This window comes from Chinchilla lanigera, unplaced genomic scaffold (assembly GCF_000276665.1).
Source record: "Chinchilla lanigera isolate Chin_1 unplaced genomic scaffold, ChiLan1.0 scaffold00007, whole genome shotgun sequence".
In the NCBI taxonomy this organism is placed as follows: Eukaryota; Metazoa; Chordata; class Mammalia; order Rodentia; family Chinchillidae; genus Chinchilla; species Chinchilla lanigera.
This window is the reverse complement of record NW_004955408.1, coordinates 3,933,161-3,951,792: the sequence shown is the minus strand read 5'-3', so window position 1 is coordinate 3,951,792 and position 18,632 is coordinate 3,933,161. Positions and strand designations below refer to the sequence as shown.

General features: G+C 42.6%; 1 protein-coding gene across 2 annotated transcripts; it reads left to right on the top strand.

The window, feature by feature from the left end:
• Window positions 1-8: 8 nt before the first annotated feature.
• Il5 (interleukin 5) lies at window positions 9-14,665 on the top strand. Of its 2 annotated transcripts, XM_005376103.2 has the most exons (4): window positions 12,422-12,581; window positions 12,789-12,821; window positions 13,570-13,698; window positions 13,801-14,665. In XM_005376103.2, the coding sequence occupies exons 1-4, from the start codon at window positions 12,435-12,437 to the stop codon at window positions 13,897-13,899; spliced, it is 408 nt and encodes a 135-aa protein (XP_005376160.1). In that variant the 5' UTR covers window positions 12,422-12,434; the 3' UTR covers window positions 13,900-14,665. The 2 variants fall into 2 exon arrangements, 1 of the variants encoding a protein (XP_005376160.1); XR_001231944.1 differs by lacking the exons at window positions 12,422-12,581; window positions 13,801-14,665 and adding an exon at window positions 9-137 and having other exon boundaries at window positions 13,570-13,624.
• The last annotated feature ends 3,967 nt before the right edge of the window (window positions 14,666-18,632 follow it).

The following is an 18,632-nucleotide window of genomic DNA, read 5'->3' as shown; positions in this document are numbered from 1 at the left end:
ACGCCGGGAGGAGGGAGCCCGGGTACGCGATTGACGCCTGGTGCGGTACCTTAGAGCAGGAGCAGTCTGGTATCCTTTGGTGTTCCTGGTGGCCACCAACTTCCGGCTTCTGGCTAGTGCTGGAGCAGCCCCAAGAGGTGTGAGGAAGAAAGATGAGATGTGGGGCGCGCCGCGCTGCTTAAGACGTGGTGCAGGGACTCTTGGGATGGGGTGAAGTGGGGTAGAGCAGGGGATTCGTTGTTGAGGGGATCTGTGAATGGCGGAACTGTTTCCCTGCCGATATCAAGATGTCGTTTGCGTTTTTCACGCTCACTCCCTAAGGTCCAGTGATCACACGACGTGTAAAGACGCCATCGCCGTGCAATGCATTTTTATGTTCTTGTGCATTAAAAAAAAACTTTTAACGGGCTGTAAATACTGCTAGTTATCACTTACAATTATTCTTTGAAGTCCATACATAAAATTTTTTTTAAATTTTTTTTTCTGGCGCTAGGGATGGAATTCAGGGCCTCACACATGTAAGCAAACATTCCACCGCAGAGTTACACTGAGCTTGTCAGTAATATTTTTTCCCATCTAAGTCTAAAGGGTGTTTAAGATAAAACCTTGGGAATTGCTTTTGTAGGGTAAAGCCCAGATGCTATTAAGACTGTAAAAGAGTTCTGCAAACGCCAAGAAATGGACTGCAGTCAGCACTGCCACAGAATAGCAATAGGTACCTTTAAAATAGAGGAAAGAGAATTTTCCTTTCAAAGGTGACTGAGAATATTGGTTTCTTGGAAACAAGCTTAATGGCAGGATATCACAGGTAAAGACATCAACAACAACAACAAAAATCACAATAGTGGAAGATATTAAAAACCAAACAAAAACTTCAGTTTTCCCTCTCTGAGATGGAGAAGTGTAGAAAATGGTCTCCAAGCACACAATCCTAAGAAAATCATTTGCAGAACCTAGTACATAACTGAAAACTCACCCATGTTGCGCCATGCAAGCGGGGAAGACCAGTAAGAAATAGTCTCTGGCCCTACTATGTAGGCAAGAGCGCAACATACCAGCCACTACAAGATATTGAACAACTGAAGGAAGCAAACTGAAAGCAGATAGTCATCTTACTTCATAAACCAAGTGTAATAGAACAATGGGAAAGAGTAAAGAACTTTATCCCACTTTAAAAAGTTGTGGTAAAATACACAAAAATTGTACTGAAATACCCACCGTAACTTTTTAAGCATATACTTCATGGCATAAGTATATTCACACTGTTACCCAAACATCACCACCTTCCATCTCTAGAAATTTTTCATTTTGCAGAACTCACACTGTAACCATTAAACAGTAACCCTTCATTTTCCCCTATGTCCAGAAGCCACCATTCTGCTCAAGCGAGGAGATAAGGGAAGTGAGGCAGACTGGGCACAGGTCCTGAACAGCTAGTTAACCTAAGTAAAAGTCAGGGTTAGAGTGAGTTAACATACCAGAGAAGCCAAATAATTAATTTAACCAAACTGACTATCAGGATCTAATGAAACAAGGGACAAACAAGACCATAAGCAAATGAGAGAGATCTTGGAGGAAGTGAAATGCAAACAAAGCAGCTTGCATTCTGGACATCAAAGACCTACCTGCAACTAGGAGCAGCCCTGCTTTCCGTCATGTTCACCGCTATGAAGAACTGTATATAAAGCCAGTGGACCTGAAACATCTAGGTTGTCTGCCTTAATGGAACCCCTTTCCACCTAGCAGAGAGATTTTCCTTTTATTCTTTCTAATAAGCACATTTGGCCATTCCCCACCACTTGCTGCTTGCAGTTTTGTCAGCTTCATTGCCCCAAAACAAGGACTCAAGAGCTAGAGGGAGCTGATTATACTATCTGTTTCTATGATTGTGGACTAAGTATCTCAGATAAGTGGAATCACACAGTACTGTATCTGTTGTCAGGGGTTACAAGGGAATGGATTTAATACAGGACACAATTTATAGGATCATTTTATAGTGTTTACCCAAAAAGTCAAATGCAAAAGAGTACAACAAATCTGTCTATGCACCAAAAAATCCAGCTGAGTGCCTGGGTCCCCTGGCAGTGTCCTACACAAGTCAATCTGAAGATCTAGGGCCCTTGACAATGTCTCATGCAGGCTGTCTCATAGATCTGTGCTGGGAAGGCCCGAAGGTCAGTGGTAGAAGCTAGAAAGTCTGTGCCAGCGGGATGAAGGATCTGCCAGAAGGCTGAGGTATCTGCAAGGAGCCAGGAAGGAATGCTCCAGGTAAGGACCGGAGCTCCCCTGAAGTGAGCCACAGCCATCCTCATTGACATTGAGGACCCAAGCTCCTCCGAAGATGAGAACAGCTGAGTTCTTATCAGGAAAGCCAGCGCGACAAGCTTCTCCAGGAGACTCCACAGCACACCATCGTCCCTTCCAGTTCTCTTTTTGTGCATTGGCAACAATCCTCAGGTGGGCCTTCCACACCCAGCACCACACTGATTCAGTTCAGCTAGCTGTTAGTTGATCCACCATACTGTTTTTTTGTGACTAGCTGCTTTCATTTAGCGTCATGTCCTCAAAATTCATCTATGGTTTAGCATGTGTCAGAATTTTGGTCCTATCTACGACTAAGATTCCATTGTATGCCTGTACTACATTTTGCTCATCCATTCTTCACTCAGTGGATGCTTGTATTGCTTCCATGTCTGTACAATTGTGAATAATGGTGCTGTGAATGTGGGTAGACAGATGTCTCTTCTAGACTTTGCTTTTCTCTTGGGCATATATGCAGAAGAGAAATTGCTGGATCACATGGCAATTCTATTTTTAATTTTTTGAGGAACTACGATGCTGTTTTCTACAGCGGCTATACCATTTTATATTCCCACCAGTAGTTCACTGGATTTCAGAGCCTCCACGTCCTTACCAACACCGGGCGTTTTGTTTGTTTAATAGTAGCCAGCCAAATGAGCGTGAGGTAGTATCTCAGCATAGTTTTCCTTTGCATTTAAATACGCTTGTGAATCGTTTGTGTATCTTCTTTGGAGAAATGTCTATTCACATAAAGACCATTTTTTTAAAAGTCAGGTTTATTGAACCACAGTTTACATGCATTAAAATTCATCCTTTTCCATGGTACAGTTCTGTGAGTTTTGAAAATACAAACAGCTGTGTAACCTAGACTTTTTACCCCCACCAGACATTTAAATAAATTCTGTAGACACCTGGATATTAGTAGAAAGAAAAAAGCAAACTTGACATCTTATTTTACTTACCACTATATGTTCCAGATGGATGAAGAGCTAGACATTTCTGGAAGCAATGAAAAGCCAGAAAGGTAATTAGTTACTCACATTTTTAAAGGAGAATTGCATGACTCAAAGTAAGTAGAAGCTAGCATTGAGTCAAGAAGACGTCAGTATGAAGTATCCAATATCACCTCTTATGCAGTTTTGCTTAAACGAGAAAAAAAGAAAAGCTTAACTTGAATCTAACCACAACTTTGAACTTTCAGTTAACAGGAATTCAAAGGATTAAACTGACAACATAATTAAAATGGAAAAGGCAAATCCAGAGAGCAGGACACATCATCGCACAATGGCCTCCCCGACAGTCAGTGTCATTAAAGCAAGGACTCTTGTACATCTTTAAAACTTTAAGGAATTGCTGCAAATTAAAGAGATTTGAAGTACTTATCACATAGATATATCGCATGGTCCTGGTTTTACATAGGTGTAAAGGAAATTTGAGGAAGATGTGGGGAGATTTGAATGTAGTTCAGAAATTAGATGACAAAAAGTGTTAATTTTATTGTATTAGCCTTTGTAATATCTTCCTATATAAGAAAATGATATTTTGAAATGCATATGAAAGTGTTAGCATTAGTGCCTTGCTATCTATAATTTAAAATACTTAAGAAAAAAATCATGAGGGAAAAAATAAACATGACAAAGTAGTCAAACTTCATTACAAAAAATACAACTTTGAGCCCGGGCATGGTGATACATGCCTGTAATCCCAGCACTCGGGAGGCTGAGGCAGGAGGATCGTTGCGAGTTTGAGACCAACCTGGGCTACAAAGTGAGCTCAAGGCCAGCCTGAACTGCATGGTGAGACCCTGTCTCAAAAAGACCAAAAAAACCACTTTGAAACAGTAGGTAACTAAAACTAAGATAAAAACTCTGGGATTAGGGTGGAAAAGGATAGACTAGCCCCCAAATAAAAATAGCTAAAAAGTCAAGCCAGGAGTGGTGGTGCACGCCTGTAGTTCCAGCATTTGGGAGACTGAGGCAGGATTCCCAGGAGTTTAAGGCCACACAGTGAGATCCAGGCCAGCCTAAGCTACATCACAAGACCTGGTCAAAAAAAAAAAAAAAAAAAAAAAACAGCTGATAAGTCAACTCAGTCAAGTCCTTACTTCTCAGTAAACTATACTTCTGAAAAATGTTTGGTTTTGCTTGTATGAAAACTAATGTCATGAAAAATAAAACTACCATGAGATATTATCTTATACCTACTAGTGAACTTCATCCTTACCATGCTTTCTGACATAAATTCTGTCTTTTTCTGCTATTGATATTGGTACATTAGTTTTCTTTTGACTATTTATCCAGGGTATCTTTCTATCCCTTGATTTGCAACCTTCCTACATCATTTTGCATGAAGTGCATCTCTTGTAGATAGCTGGTGAGTGACTTCAATGCAATTTTATAGTATTTGCCTTTTAATAGGTGAGTTTAATCTGTTTGCAATTGCTGTGATTCCTGGTAAATTTGAACTTACTTCTCATATCTTATTTTGTGCTTTTCCTTCTTTTTCTTCATACTTGCTTTCTAGATTAATTGAGCATCTTTTTTCTCTTGTTTTACTCTACTGCTTTGGAAGATATATATTTTACTTCTGTTATTTTAGTAGTTACTGTTGAATTTTTCACATGCTTGAGTCCAAAGTTAATGTTTTTAGCATCCACCTGAATGTTACAAAGACTATAAAATGTGCCAGCTCTGATTACCCACACCATCTCCCACATTTTCACTGTTATTTTTGTTCCTCTTTGTCATGGAAAAAGAGAGAAAATAAGTAACTAAGATTTTCTTTGGTTTTTAACCAGCATTACTTATTTAGGTTTAACAACATAGTTACCAAGCTCTGGTTACCGCTGCTTCTTCCGTCAACCCTCCCATTTGGGATCCTTCATTAGCAAAACTGCTAAAAAGCTCGGTGCTGACAGAGGTTCAGGCAAAGGAGTTCTGATGTCAGAATCAAACAAAGTTATTTTTGTGAAAGTGCTTCATAAGTGGTAAAACAGTAAAAATACGAGAGATTTTCTTTGTGCATTGAATAATTTTTGCAAGGTGATCTGGTAAAGTAGAATAAAGCTATAAAAACCGTCACACAATCTCCTTAGCATAAGAACATATTTTTTAATTCTACAAAGGAATTTCTTATTGTGTTATTTAAGTCTGTGGCATGCTAGGGATAATCCTAATGCCTGCAGGTTGGGAAATGGTGAAGTAAACTAGCACGTCAGTTTTGTTACTGGCAGGTAACTATTAAAAGAGTAAGTAGGAAAACTATACAGATACTAGTAAGCAAGAAAATTAATACTGTCCGTATTCATTGACTACAGTTAACTCTGTTCAACTGTCCATACTTTGGTAAAGAACAGAAGAAGTAACCAAAAAACTGGTGATTTCTATGATAAGGGGGACTCCAGGGTTTATTTTCCTATAACGTCATTTATGCAATAAAAATCATATTAAAGATATGCTTGGGGATTGAAAGGGTATAAGTTAAAATAGAACGAAGAAGAAAAAGAGATGCTATCAGTTTATATTCAGTCACCATGTAATCTTTGGAGGATTGTGCTCTTCATTAGAATCAGTTCATGGAAAACTTGTTTGACCTACAAAAACCATAGTTACCAGTTCTTTAAAATGTTACTGGCTGGGGATTTAGCTCAGCGGCACAGCGCCTGCCTGGCAAGTGCAAGGTCCTGAGTTCAATTCCCGGTACCAGAAAAAAAAAAAAAACAAAGATCAAAAAATAAATAAATAAAATGTTACCAATTTGTAACTCACTAATACAGATAAAGGTTTTAGGGTAAAAGGATGGATACTACCTACTCAAGTACCTTTCCAAACAGTAGTATTTTTTAAATGTACTATCTGTCATATGTATACTATATACCATGTATTATGTACATTTAAATAACAGATAATATAGGCATTTCAATATATTATTACCATATTATTATAAACATAATATGACAAAGTTCTTTTTCTTTTTGTTTTAAGAGTAGGAAAATTTATTGGGGAAAGATTGGGGAGTAGTAATGTGGAATAGGAATAGCTCCTGAGAGACAGGAGGGGTCCCAAATAATTCTTTAAAACTCAGAGTATTGATTGCTAATTTTGAGGGAGGAGGGACAGGGCCTCAATATGTAGTTTAAAGTGGCCTTGCTTGAACTCACTTTATGAGCCCAGGCTGGCCTTGAACTTGGAGCAGTCCTCCTGCCTCAGCCTCCCAAGTGCTAGGGTTAGAGGCGCGCACCCCCACGCCCAGCTGCTAATTTCTCTCTATTCTCCTAAAGTAATGTAGGTTTTTAAAAATGTCGTGATAGTTCTCACTGGCTTGCTGAGCCTTGGCGCTTTGCTCTGTGTTTTTTCCAGGAGTCCTGCACGTTAATTTGTTCACTAATACAAGGAAGGGCATGCTTATTCATTCAGTTACTTACTTAGCAAACATTCGAGTGCTGCAATAATGAGTCCCTGAGAATAAAAAATCAATTAAGTAACAACTGTATTCCCAAAGAACTCACAATCTCGTAGAGAAGTAAAATGATCCCGAGAGCATAGTGTTCATGGGATACAAAGTCTTTTTAATAATAATAAAAAGAGTCCTTAATTTTTTTCAGCTTGCAGAGTTCTGTTCTGTTGTTTTGTTTTGTAGTGCTTGGGATAGAAGTTAAGGCCTTACATGTGCTAGGCAGATGTTCTCCCACTGAGCTACCTGCCAGGTCCGCAGGGTTATTTTAAAATAAACTTTCCAGCGGTGTAGCCCACACCGTTTCCTCTGGGTTAGCATCCCTATGGCGGGGGCTGGGGATTTAGCTCAGCGGCACAGCGCCTGCCTGGCCAGCGCAAGGTCATGAGTTCAATTCCTGGTATCAGAAAAAAACCAAAAAAAACCCCAAAACATCACTATGGCATATTCGTCACTGCCAAGAAACTGACATTGGTGCATTATAGACGCCACATGTGTGTCTTTGTTTTAGTTCTCTTCAGATCTCCTTAGTTTTACCTACTGTCCTCTCTGTGTTCCTAGCTACCGTCTGGGATGGCACGTTATATTTAGTCATTACGTCCTTTGTATGTCCCTGGGCTGCGACAGTTTGAAGACATCTTTTTCAGAATGACCTTAATAATTCTGCAGAGTAGTGGTAGGGTATCTTGGCTTTCCATTGGGTTTAGGCAGTATTTTCTCTTGGTTAGATGGTGGCTTATCGGTTGGGGGAGAGGAAGACCGCAGAGATAAAATCCCATTCTTATCACATCATGTCAGAGGTACCTGGTGTTGATATGACTTGCCATTGCCAACGCTGACAGGTCAAGACCCTGTGTATGAGGCAACTCCTCTGCGAAGCTCCTCTTCATTCTCGCCTCTCCATGCTGATTTTTTAAAAAGCAAAGTCACTGTGTGCATCCCTCACTGTGCTCCACCTCCTTGAGGTGGGGAATAGCTACATAAATTAAAGTGTTTCTACAAAACAGATTAAAATTATTAGCTTGTGTTTAGAATTTTATATTAAGCTGCTCTTTCAAATACATTAATTTAGTGGGCTGGGGATTTAGCTCAGCAGCACAGCACCTGCCTGGCAAGTGCAAGGCTGTGAGTTCAATTCCTGGTACCAGAAAACAAACAAACAAACAAAAAAACCCAAATACATTAATTTATAATCCCTAATCTAAGAATGTTTGCCATCTGGTTGGGAAGATCATAGAGGAAAAGTTAATAACAGGTGATATTTATAAGAAATATAACTTTAACCCAGCATGGTGCTATGTGCTGTATTCCTAGCTATTTGGAAGGCTGAGGCAAGGAGGATCACTTGAGCCCAGAAGTTCAAAGCCAACCTGGGTGACATAGTGAGACCACAGCTCAAGACAGACAAAAATGGAAAAAGAAATACAATGTCATACACTCATGTTCATAGGTAGCATTATTCAGTTGAAAGTTGGAAGCAATCTAAGTATCCATCAACAGACAATGGATTTTAAAAAACCAACTCTGTACCTACAATACAATATTGCTCAGTCTTAAAAAAGAGAATTTTCTCACATGCTTCAACATGAATGAACCTTGAGGACAGATAGTATACCAGATAGATTAAGCCAGCAACAAAGAGACAAGTACTGGGCCAGGGATATGGCCCAGTGGCACAGCGCCTGCCTGGCAAGCATGAGGCCTGGGCTCAATTCCCAGTTACAAAAAAACAAAAACAAAAAGACATACTGTACGACTGTGAGTACCTAGAGTATACAAATGCATAAAGACTGAGTCAAAGAGGGTTTGCAGATGCTGGGAGGAGGAGGATTGGTATTTATTATCACGAACATAGAGCTTTAGTGTTTCAAGATGAAAAGAGTTTGAAGGTTTGTTGTACAGTATTATAAATGTACTTAACACTGATGAACTGTACGCTTGAAATAGTTATGAGGGTACGGTTTGTGTAATATGAAGTTTTTGTTGTTTTTTGGTTTTTATTGGGCACTTCTAGATGGACTTGAACTCACTTTGTAGCCCAGGCTGGCCTTAAACTTGCAGTGATCCTCCTGCCTCAGCCTCCCGAGTGCTGGGATTATAGGCATATGCCACCACACTAGGCCTGTTATATGTATTTTAATACAATTTTTTGTTTTTTTGAGACAGGATCTCACTATGTAGCTCAGGTTGGCCTTGGACTCACTGTGTAGCCCAGGCTGACCTCGAATCCATGATAATCTTCCTGCCTCAGCTCCACCGCCCCCCAGTGCTGGGATTACAGGCGTGTGCCACCACGCCCAGGCTTTAACACAATTTTTAAAATGTAAAGAAATTTGATTTTGAATAGGAAATATGTTTTGGAATTAGCTCTCTAGTACGAACCCACAATTATTCTATAAATCAGAGGCTGCAAAACGATCCTGTATGCAGCTACCAACATTTAAAAATCAAGAGGTTGTACATAATAATCAGAAGTTCAGGCTTCTTTGAAAAGCTGGATGATCTGGCAACAAAAACCCAAGGGTGTTACCTGGCAGAAACCACCTCTGGCCGGCTGTGCCACCTCTGGACAGATGGTACGTGTTGCAGTTAACGCAGCCGCTACCATTTGTATTGCCATTTCCCCTGGCCAGAGTCGCTCGCTGCGATCCCCGGCCCATACTACTCTCTTCGTCGCAGGGCGTGGTTGGTGCGTTTCCTCCTGCTTAACGAAGGCTTGTACAGTGTGTCTCAGTCTGCCACCGTCTGAGCAGTACAGCCCTGTGATAGAACTTAGAGACTCAAAACTCTGGTTAAGACACTACGTTCCAAGGTGCTTGGTGACTCCTCTGGACCTCTCCTTTCACCCACACTTCCTAGGGGTGCCCTTGAGGCCTCAGAGGGGAGCCCGAAGGAATGCTCACTCTCACACCCTCTGGGGAGACGCGGTCTGGCCAGATCCAGCTTGGGCTCTGAGAGGACCTTCCACTGCGCCCACTGAGTCTTACTCCTGAGAGCTTGGTGGAGGTGTGCCGGCGTCTCTCCTAAGTCTCACGTAACCTGTCAAGCACTCAAATCAGACGCTTCTACCTAAGAGCCCCAAACTGCAGCACACACCGCACAAACCAAACCAGGCGCCAGTACTTCCCCCTCCTGCTGTGGGTGCCTGCTGGGTGCCAGGCATGTTGCTGTGTATCTGCTGTCCAGCTGCCCTGCTTCTCACCAGAGCCGCACCCAGCTATGGGGAAGAGTTCTGGGCAGCAATTGGTGTTTGGCACCATCTGTCCTACAAGCTCGAGAGTGTCCTACAGTACGGCTTCCGGGCCACCAACACAGACCTCCCTTGAGATGCACATCAAAACCTTCCCTTATTTTTTTAAAATTTACTTTAAAAATAAAAGAAGGAAAACATTAACAAACACGTCCATTTACAAAATAGCGTAAGAACAATACAAGCAATACTGAATTACAGACAAAGTGGTAGGAAATTAACAATGGTTGTATTACATATTGATACCTTCAAAATGGTTTCTCAGGAAAACAAATAAAACATGCAAGATTGATCAAATAATTAACCATTAACTGTTCCTTTCAGTAAAGCGACAGAAGTCAGTAGTCCAACTATGTTAGCTATCCTGCATATACATACATACATAATTCCCCCTTCTTTCTTTTCTCTTTTCCCTCATCCCAGTTGCTCTTTACTTTTGAGCATTTTCCTTTCGTTTGACAATGTCTGTCATACCGCCTAATTTTTATTCACTCTTTCAGGTTCTTACACTAATGAGACAATACGTTGCTTCCACATGGGGGTCTGGTTTATTTCACTTATGAGTATGGTCTCTAGTTGTGACCATTTACCTGTAAAAGCCGCGAGTTTATCTTTCAAAACCCTCCCTTAAAGACAACAGCCTAAAACAGGCGTGAAGGCACACACCTGTAATCCCAGCACTCAGGAGGCTGAGGCAGGAGGATCACCAGAAGTTAGAAGTCAGCCTACGTAGTGAGACCCTGTCTCAAAAAAATAAATAAGCAATAAAATAAATCACCAAACCAAACAAAACCCAAACCAACAGCCTATACTTCCATGATGTGTGCTAGAGCTGGGGAAGAAGGCAGCGTGTGGTGTAGCAGAAAGCTTCATTTGTTCTTTCCAGGGACAGTGGGCCTGAGCCTAAGAAACGAAGGCTGATTCCTCTGGTTACACTCACACATAGTCCGCCCACCGTGTGGAAACCCTCCACCCCGCGGGACCTACAGGGGAGCCCTCACACGAGGTGTGCATCTGACAGACATTTCTTGTTGTCTTCCCAGCATCTGTGTCCTTACTACTACATAGGACACCAAATTCCTCAGTTGTGTAGTTTGCATGAGATCGAGTCAACCTTCAACTCAAGGAAGGCCAAGGGGGAACGTGGGGCACTTGTTACAAGGAGACTGTTTCAACTGAATAATCAGACAAGCAGAACTGGCTTTTTGCTGCTGTTCATGACACGATACAGATAGATCCTGGAGTTCCGGTGTCATCCGGGGACTGCAGTGGGAAAGCTGCTGGAGGATGGAGTCAGGGGACAGCCAGCCACCAAGCGAGCAGGCCGGAAGGCCCCTCCACCCCAGGGCTGTTCGGCGATAGCAGCCTGCAAGTTCTCTGCGTGTCTTCACCCAGTGAGGGTGAGGGCTTGGTCGTGGGAACAGGAAGGGCCCTAATCCAGACCCTTTTGCAGCCGGCTGTTGTAGTGTTCACTGCCCATAACCCCAGCAGCTGGAGGGCTGAGGCGACGGGATTGCAGCTAGTTTGAGATCAGCCTGGGCTACCTCGTGAGGCAAGGCCAACTTGGACTACATAGCTAGACCCTGTGCCAAAAGAAAAAAGAGAGGAGAAAGAAAAAAGGGAAGGGGAAGGGAAGGGGAGGGGAGGGACGGGACCCTACTGAACACAAGGTATCTGCTTTAATCACCATCTCTCCACTTGTATTTTTAATCCTTTTGAGACAGATCAGTTTAGCTACAATCACGGTAGAATTTAGCTGATTTGAAAAAAGTATCCCACATTTATGTATTTTAGCATACAACTGTGTTTAGTTGTTTATATTTCTTTTTAATGCACATCTTTTAAAGAAAAATTCAGCTTTCTGGTTTTAATGAATCAAATGTAGGGCAAAGATGTTATCAACCCAAGCATTTTCTTTTGTCATACAAAGTTTTTAAAGGGGAAAAACAGGGATTTTAAAAAACAGGGTTTTTTTAAAGGGGAAAAGTAGGGATTTTTATACTGAAAAGATAAAAATTCATTCTGGGAGTCTGAAGCTAGAAGATGACAAGTTTAAGACCGGGCTGGGAAATTTCATGAGACCCTGTCTCAGAAGGGCTGGTAATGTAGCCCAGTGTACAGACTCTGGGTTCAATTCCCAGTACCACCATATATATATATGTATGTATAGTGATCCATGTATGTATAATGTGTAGTGATCCATAGAAGGGAACAAGTTCACAGAATGAGAAACCTGGTGTATACATGTAACTTTTTAAAAAAGATACAAGGCATTGGAAACATTTGGTTTCACTCTTTGCCATTATTAGGTATTCTCTATCTGATTGTTAGAAATTATTCATTTCCTCAAAGCGAGAATAAATGGGTTGGGGATGCAGTCTTGCACTGTGCACTTTCTTTGCGAAAGGTGAGCGCTGAGCTTTGCAGAGCCATGAGAGTGCTTCTGCAGTTGGGTTTGCTGGCTCTCGGGGCTGTGTGTGCTTGCGCCACTCCCAAGGAGAGTGCCACTCTCAGGGCACTGGTAAGAGAGACCTTGACTCTGCTTTCTACGCATCGAGCTCTGCTGATAGGCAACGAGGTAATTGTTTTTATTTCTACAGTTCTTCAAAATGCAAAGCAATCATTTGTGCAGGCATTTACCACACGGGAATGGCTGTTATAAGTAGTGAAATTATGGGCATGTTAGTAGTATGTAGGTGAAAACCACATCGATTGCAAGCGTTATATTAAGTGTTGTGAACGTTGACAGCGCTTTAAAAATGATTTTATGTCCTTTTCTTTTCAGACCCTGAGGATTTCTGTTCCTGCACATAAAAATGTAAGTTAAATTATGACTCAATCAAATGATCTTATAAATAAGTCAATTTCATATTTTAAGCCGTAAGTCATTAGTTTTCATCGGAACTACTGAATTTGCTCTATTTCATTTTTATATGGGGTAGATGTGAACATATAAATATCAGCAATGACTTTTCAGCCAGGAAAAGCGATTATATAAATGCATCGGGCCCTTTGGTAGTGTTAACGGTTCTCCATCCCAAGAGCTTCACGCCAGGGGAGAATTGCACACAGGGAGAGAGGGACCTGCGAGTCTCCCATTGTGGCTGACTGCAGCCTTCCTCATCCTGATGTCTTTTGGGAACATTAGTGGCCCAGAATTATATTTTTAGAGTCATCATTAGTAGACATTAAAATATACAAGTGCCCTCCCAATAATGCCCACATAGTGAAATGATTATGACTGTATAACAGTGTCATATACATTTGAAATATACCAGAGTGGTTATATGGTTGAAAACGTCATCTCAGTGTGAGGTAGTTTACCACTTGGAAAAGGAGCATGCGAAAACTCTTTGGAGAAAGGAAAAACACCAAAAAATACCACGTTGTTCACATTGTTTTGAACCAAAATTTGAATTGGCAAATTAAAATTGTATGCATTTGTAGTGTGCAGTGTGATGTTTTGAAATATGTACACGTTGTGTGATGGTCAGTGGACCAGGTGTTAATGCCTTCTTTCAGTGCCTTTTTTGACTATTACTATTTTCAAAATCTTCCTCGTTTAGCACCAGCTATGCATGGAAGAAATCTTCCAGGGAATAGACACACTGAAGAACCAAACCACACCAGGGGATGCTGTTGAAACACTATTCCAAAACTTGTCTTTAATAAAAAAACACATTGACCTCCAAAAGGTAAGTTTCAAACATCCCACGGGAACTGTATTTGTCTGACTGGACCCATTTCTACGGAAATTGATAGCTTCTGATGGCATTTACTTTCTGTGCTTTTCACAGCAAAAGTGTGGAGAAGAGCGCCGGAGAGTGAAGCAGTTCCTGGATTACCTGCAGGAGTTTCTTGCTGTCATAAACACGGAGTGGTCAATGGAAAGCTGAGACTAAACTGGCTGATGACATCTGAGGATTTTGGGTTGTTTAAAATCAAACTTATTCTTTAACAGATACATGAAAACAAAAATTATACCTATTAATGGGGTACCATGTGATATTTTAATACATGTGTACATTATGCAGTCAGGTTAAATACATCTGTACCCTCCAACATTTATCATTTCTTTGTGGCAAAAACATGCAGGGTCCTTTCCTCCAGCTTTCTGAGATACGTAGCCCACAGTCACTGTCAGTAGTCACTCTGAACGCGATAGCACAGCGGGATTCCTACTCCTATCTGCTGCTTCGTACCTAACGGTCCGTCTTTTCCCACGCCACCTTCTTTCTACTCTGAACTTCTAGGAGGTCAACTCTTTTCAAACTGCACATAGGAGGGAAATCCTATGGTGCTTGTGGTTCTGTGCCTGAAATAGCCAGAGCTCTTGGACAAGCAAAAGAATATTTCATTACAGTAAATACAAGAGCCAACCAAGGGTGGGGCCTTATTTTTCAGTATCATTAAACTTCAGTGACAAATATTTCAAGCACACTGGTGCTTTACCACCTCATTGCAAGCAGGAAACATGCAATAGTTGAGATGTATTTCAGATGTCAAAATCACCGAACTATTTCGCTGCCTTTTGCTGCAAATTTAGCTTCGTGTTCTGTAAAATAGCTGTTAACTTAATGGTATTTATCAGATGATTAAGAATTTGGTAAGTTAATATTTATTTTGTGCTGTACAATGTTCCAATAAAACAAAAATGGACAACTGTGGTTCATTTGCTTCTGGCCTCTGTCCTAATGCTTGAAGTTGGCACAGCCCGTGCAAGGAGACGGCTTGCAGGGAGGCTCGGGGGCTTGCAGCCCGATAGTGAGCGCCCCCATCTGCCCCAGAAGTCTCAGGGTTGCCAGGCTGCAGGGGGTGGAAGAAATCCAGCAGAATGTGTGGGTGTGGAGGGGGGGGACGGGGAACAAGGCAGGATCTGAGCCTAATTTCCTCTCCACAGTGGTCCACCCAGATCCTACGATGGTGAAGAGTAAACAGCAGGGAATGAATGAATGAGTGAGTGAGTGAGTGAATGGGCTTTCTAGAATGACTGTAAACTAAAATGAGTCGCAAAGGCTTTCCCTGGGAGGAAGGCAGCGCTGGAACCCTTAACTAGATTTCTTCCAAGCCCATGAAAAAGAATTTGGCAGACATTCTCACTGCCAGTTCAGAGAGGAAGCCGGAAATGCTCTTGATGGTCCGAAGAGCTGTGACCTGGGTGAGGAACGTCGTAACAAAAAGAGCAGACAAGGCGGGTAGGGTAGCTCTACCCAGAGGCCGAGCCCACGGGGCCACAGTCCCAGAGCAACACCAGGCGGAACAACACTTCAGTCTGAGGTTTTAAGACTATTTATCAGTGGCATAAATGCAGCTTTCTCTGCTTGAGAAAATCTATCAAGGATCTAGAAAATATTTAAAAATTGAAATAGACCTAGTGACAATATTTGGCTATGCCACTGATTTCTTCAATCCTCATCCAAAAACTACCTCTTGATCACGGGCCCTGCGCCGGGTGTGGGATACCAACAGGGTCTGTGCTGGAAGCCCTTAAAGGCCAATGCCAGCGTCCAGGGCGCACTGCACGCGGGGCAGGGAGGCCAGGCTCGGGGGCGTGTGTGACACTCTGGCCGCGGCAGAGGGGCTGAGCAGCAGACACAGACCGACACCCCGGCGAGCAATGCAAGTCCTTCTCTGGAAGAAGACGCATCTGCCTTCTTAAACAGCTCCAGGGGCCAGAGCTCTGCCCGCGGTGGCCCGGGCCCCTAACTGGTGGGCTCGCTGAGAGCCACAAGCCGAGCCAGTGGGGGAGGAGACGGGGGAGCACAGCACCAGCCTCTAGAAACAGGAAACAGGAAACTCAACTTGCAAAAAGACTGAACCTCAAATTATTGAAGTACTAAGCTCCAACATGTTCTAGAGCTGTTCTAGAGTATAGAATCTATCCATAATAAAGCAGACAAAAATCCCTATTATGGTAGCTAACCCCCCCCCCCCCAAAAAAGCTCATCTTCCCACTTCTTTTCCAGGATCTGATATGGTTAATGGGAATTTAAGGCTGGAATATCACATCAAAATCCTCACCAGTTCATCCAGGGAAGCTAAAAGCAAAGTGGGTTGCTCGTAAGTAACAGAAATGGGACTTCTCACAGGTACCAAGGTTTTTAAGGCAGAGTCCATGACGCTCCAGGCGGCTCTCCACCCCCTATAACAAAAGCCCCCTGATCGCCCCTGGCCAGCGGCACAGGGCTTCTGCAAGTCACAGGAGCTGCGCCCCTGGGCCAGGCCTCACCAGTCAGGGTGTTGGTTATAAGGAATACTTTGATGAATCTTGCTTTTCCTCCAAAGAGCTTGTTCCAACAATAGTCTGTCTCCGCCTGGTAGTGCCGAGGTCCAAGCCCAGTGGGAGGAGCCATGTGCACCGTCAGCTTGGTAGGGGGAGGGCCGCAGAAGCCCCTCCCCAGGTAACGATGCACCCAAAATCTGTCACTTCCTGCCAGCCCTGCGCCGCAAAGCCCGTTGCTGCTGCTCCTCCTTGTCTTTGCTCTTCCTCCTTTGAGGGTCCTGACTCTGGCTAATGTTCCATGACCAACTCCTTGCTGCTCTTCTGACCGACTCCCTGACTTTGACCCTTGGGACTTCCCATCCACAATTCGGCCCCGAACCGTCTGTCTGGTCCCCTCACCCCCGGCCCCATGGACTTCCTTCAACCTTCTGGTCACCCACACTGGGCCATCAGCGGCTCCCTACCTCAGGCTCACCTCATGCTGCTGAGTCCCTCCCCCCACGCCCACACGTCACCGTCGGGCATCAAACCTCCCACTCGCTCCCATCTGAGGTCCAGGTTCCCGTACAAGTCACACAAGTCTACCTCTGCCCCTTTCCACTTAACACTGTACGCAAGAAAAAATTATGCAGGAAACCCACTGATTTAAATGAGAAAACTTTCAGTGTATTGCATCTCAATCCCAAATCCTCAATTTCTTAAAACATAAAACAGTAAAATGCAACAAACTAACACTTGTGGAAGTAAAATATCTTTAAGATATTTTTGTATTTGTGTACTTAACTGTGGTATAATATGAATATAAAGATTTAAAACATTAATTCCTGATCACTGGCTGGTTAATGTGGCTTTGTGTTGTCTGTATATCATGCCACATGTCCCCTCAGCTCACATTCAGAACCTCTTCCATTGTTTTCTGTGAACTTCTATGTGCTGTCAGTTGTAGTTGGAGAGACTTTGTGTTAGTCTGTTTTTCTGTTACTGTAACACAATATCACAGACAATAAACTTAAAAAGAAGAAAGGCTCATTTGGGCTCACATTTTGGAGGTCTCAGTTTGTGGTTGGTTGACCCTGTTGCCTGAGCCAGTGGCAAGGCAGCACACCATGGTAGGTAGGAGCACATTCTGGAGCAAGCCACTCTCATGGCTTCTGGGGAGCAAAGAGAACAAGGAAGAGGTGGGCTCCCACAATCCCCTTTAAGGGTGCACCCTTAGTGACTTAGCTTCCTCCCACTAGGCCATGGAAAACATTTATTGGAAGGAGTTCAGCAGGGAACACAATCTCCTACTCTTCCCAGAATGCCCCATGAATTTCCATACTATGTACCTCGGCCCACGCTGTTCTCTGTGTTTCAGGACACCTGTCCTTTCCCTCTCAGTGTTACAAGTTTCTTCCCTGGTACTGGGGCTTGAATTCAGGGCCTCACACTGAGCACATCTAAGCACTTTCTAGTTTTTATTTTGAGACGGGGTCTTGCTAAGTTACCCAGGCTGGGCTCAAGCCTACATTCCTTCCATGTCAGCTTCCCAAGAAGCTGGGATTACAGACAGGTACGACTGGGCCTGGTCAGTGGTATAATTTTTGACATACCTTGACAGAATTATCCTTTGAAGTCCATAGTTTACATTAGCACTGGCTCTTGTATTGCGTGTTCTTCGGGTTTGGACCTATAATGTATAGTGACATGAGTTCACCACTGTAGTTTCATGCAAAGTTGTTTCACTGGCCTAAAATCCTCTGGGCTCTGCTATTCATCCTTTCCTGCATCTGAGCCCTGGCAACCACTGAAATTATTTTACTGGCCCCAGAGTTTTGCCTTTTTTTTTTTTTTTTGACAAGGTCTCACTATGTAATTCAGGCTGGTCTTGAGCTCAGAATGATTCTACTGCCTCAGCCTCCCAAATGCCAGAATTACAACCGTGCACCACCACGGTCAGCTTCTATAGTTTTGCCTTTCTAAAATAGCATATAGTTGAAATCATAGAACATGTATCCTTTTCAGATTGGTTTCTTTTACTTATGAATATGCAGTTAGCATTCTCCATGTATTCTCAGAGCTTAATAGTGCATTTCTTTTTAACACTAAATAGTATTGCATTGTTAGAGATAGTAAAATTTACCCATCCCATCTACTGAAGCATATCTTGTTTGCTTCCAAGGTTGGAAGCTATAAATAAAGCTGTTATAAACACCCACGTGCAGGTTTTATTTGGATATATATTTTCTACTCATTTGGAAAAATAGCAAAGAGCACAATTGTTGAGCTGTGTGCCGAAAGTAAGACACGGCCTACTGTTTTGCATCTCCACCAACCATGCATGAGAATTTCTGCTGCTTACATCATCATGAGCCGTTGACATTGGCAGTGTTTTTAGGATTTGGGTAATTTTAATAGGTAGAGAGT

Bases quoted from the DNA above. Each gene is read 5' to 3' on its own strand.
- Il5 (XM_005376103.2), top strand. From the start codon at position 12,435: ATGAGAGTGCTTCTGCAGTTGGGTTTGCTGGCTCTCGGGGCTGTGTGT. The intron at 12,582-12,788 runs GTAATTGTTTTT...TTTTCTTTTCAG, and splicing joins CTCTGCTGATAGGCAACGAG to ACCCTGAGGATTTCTGTTCC. The intron at 13,699-13,800 runs GTAAGTTTCAAA...TGCTTTTCACAG, and splicing joins AACACATTGACCTCCAAAAG to CAAAAGTGTGGAGAAGAGCG.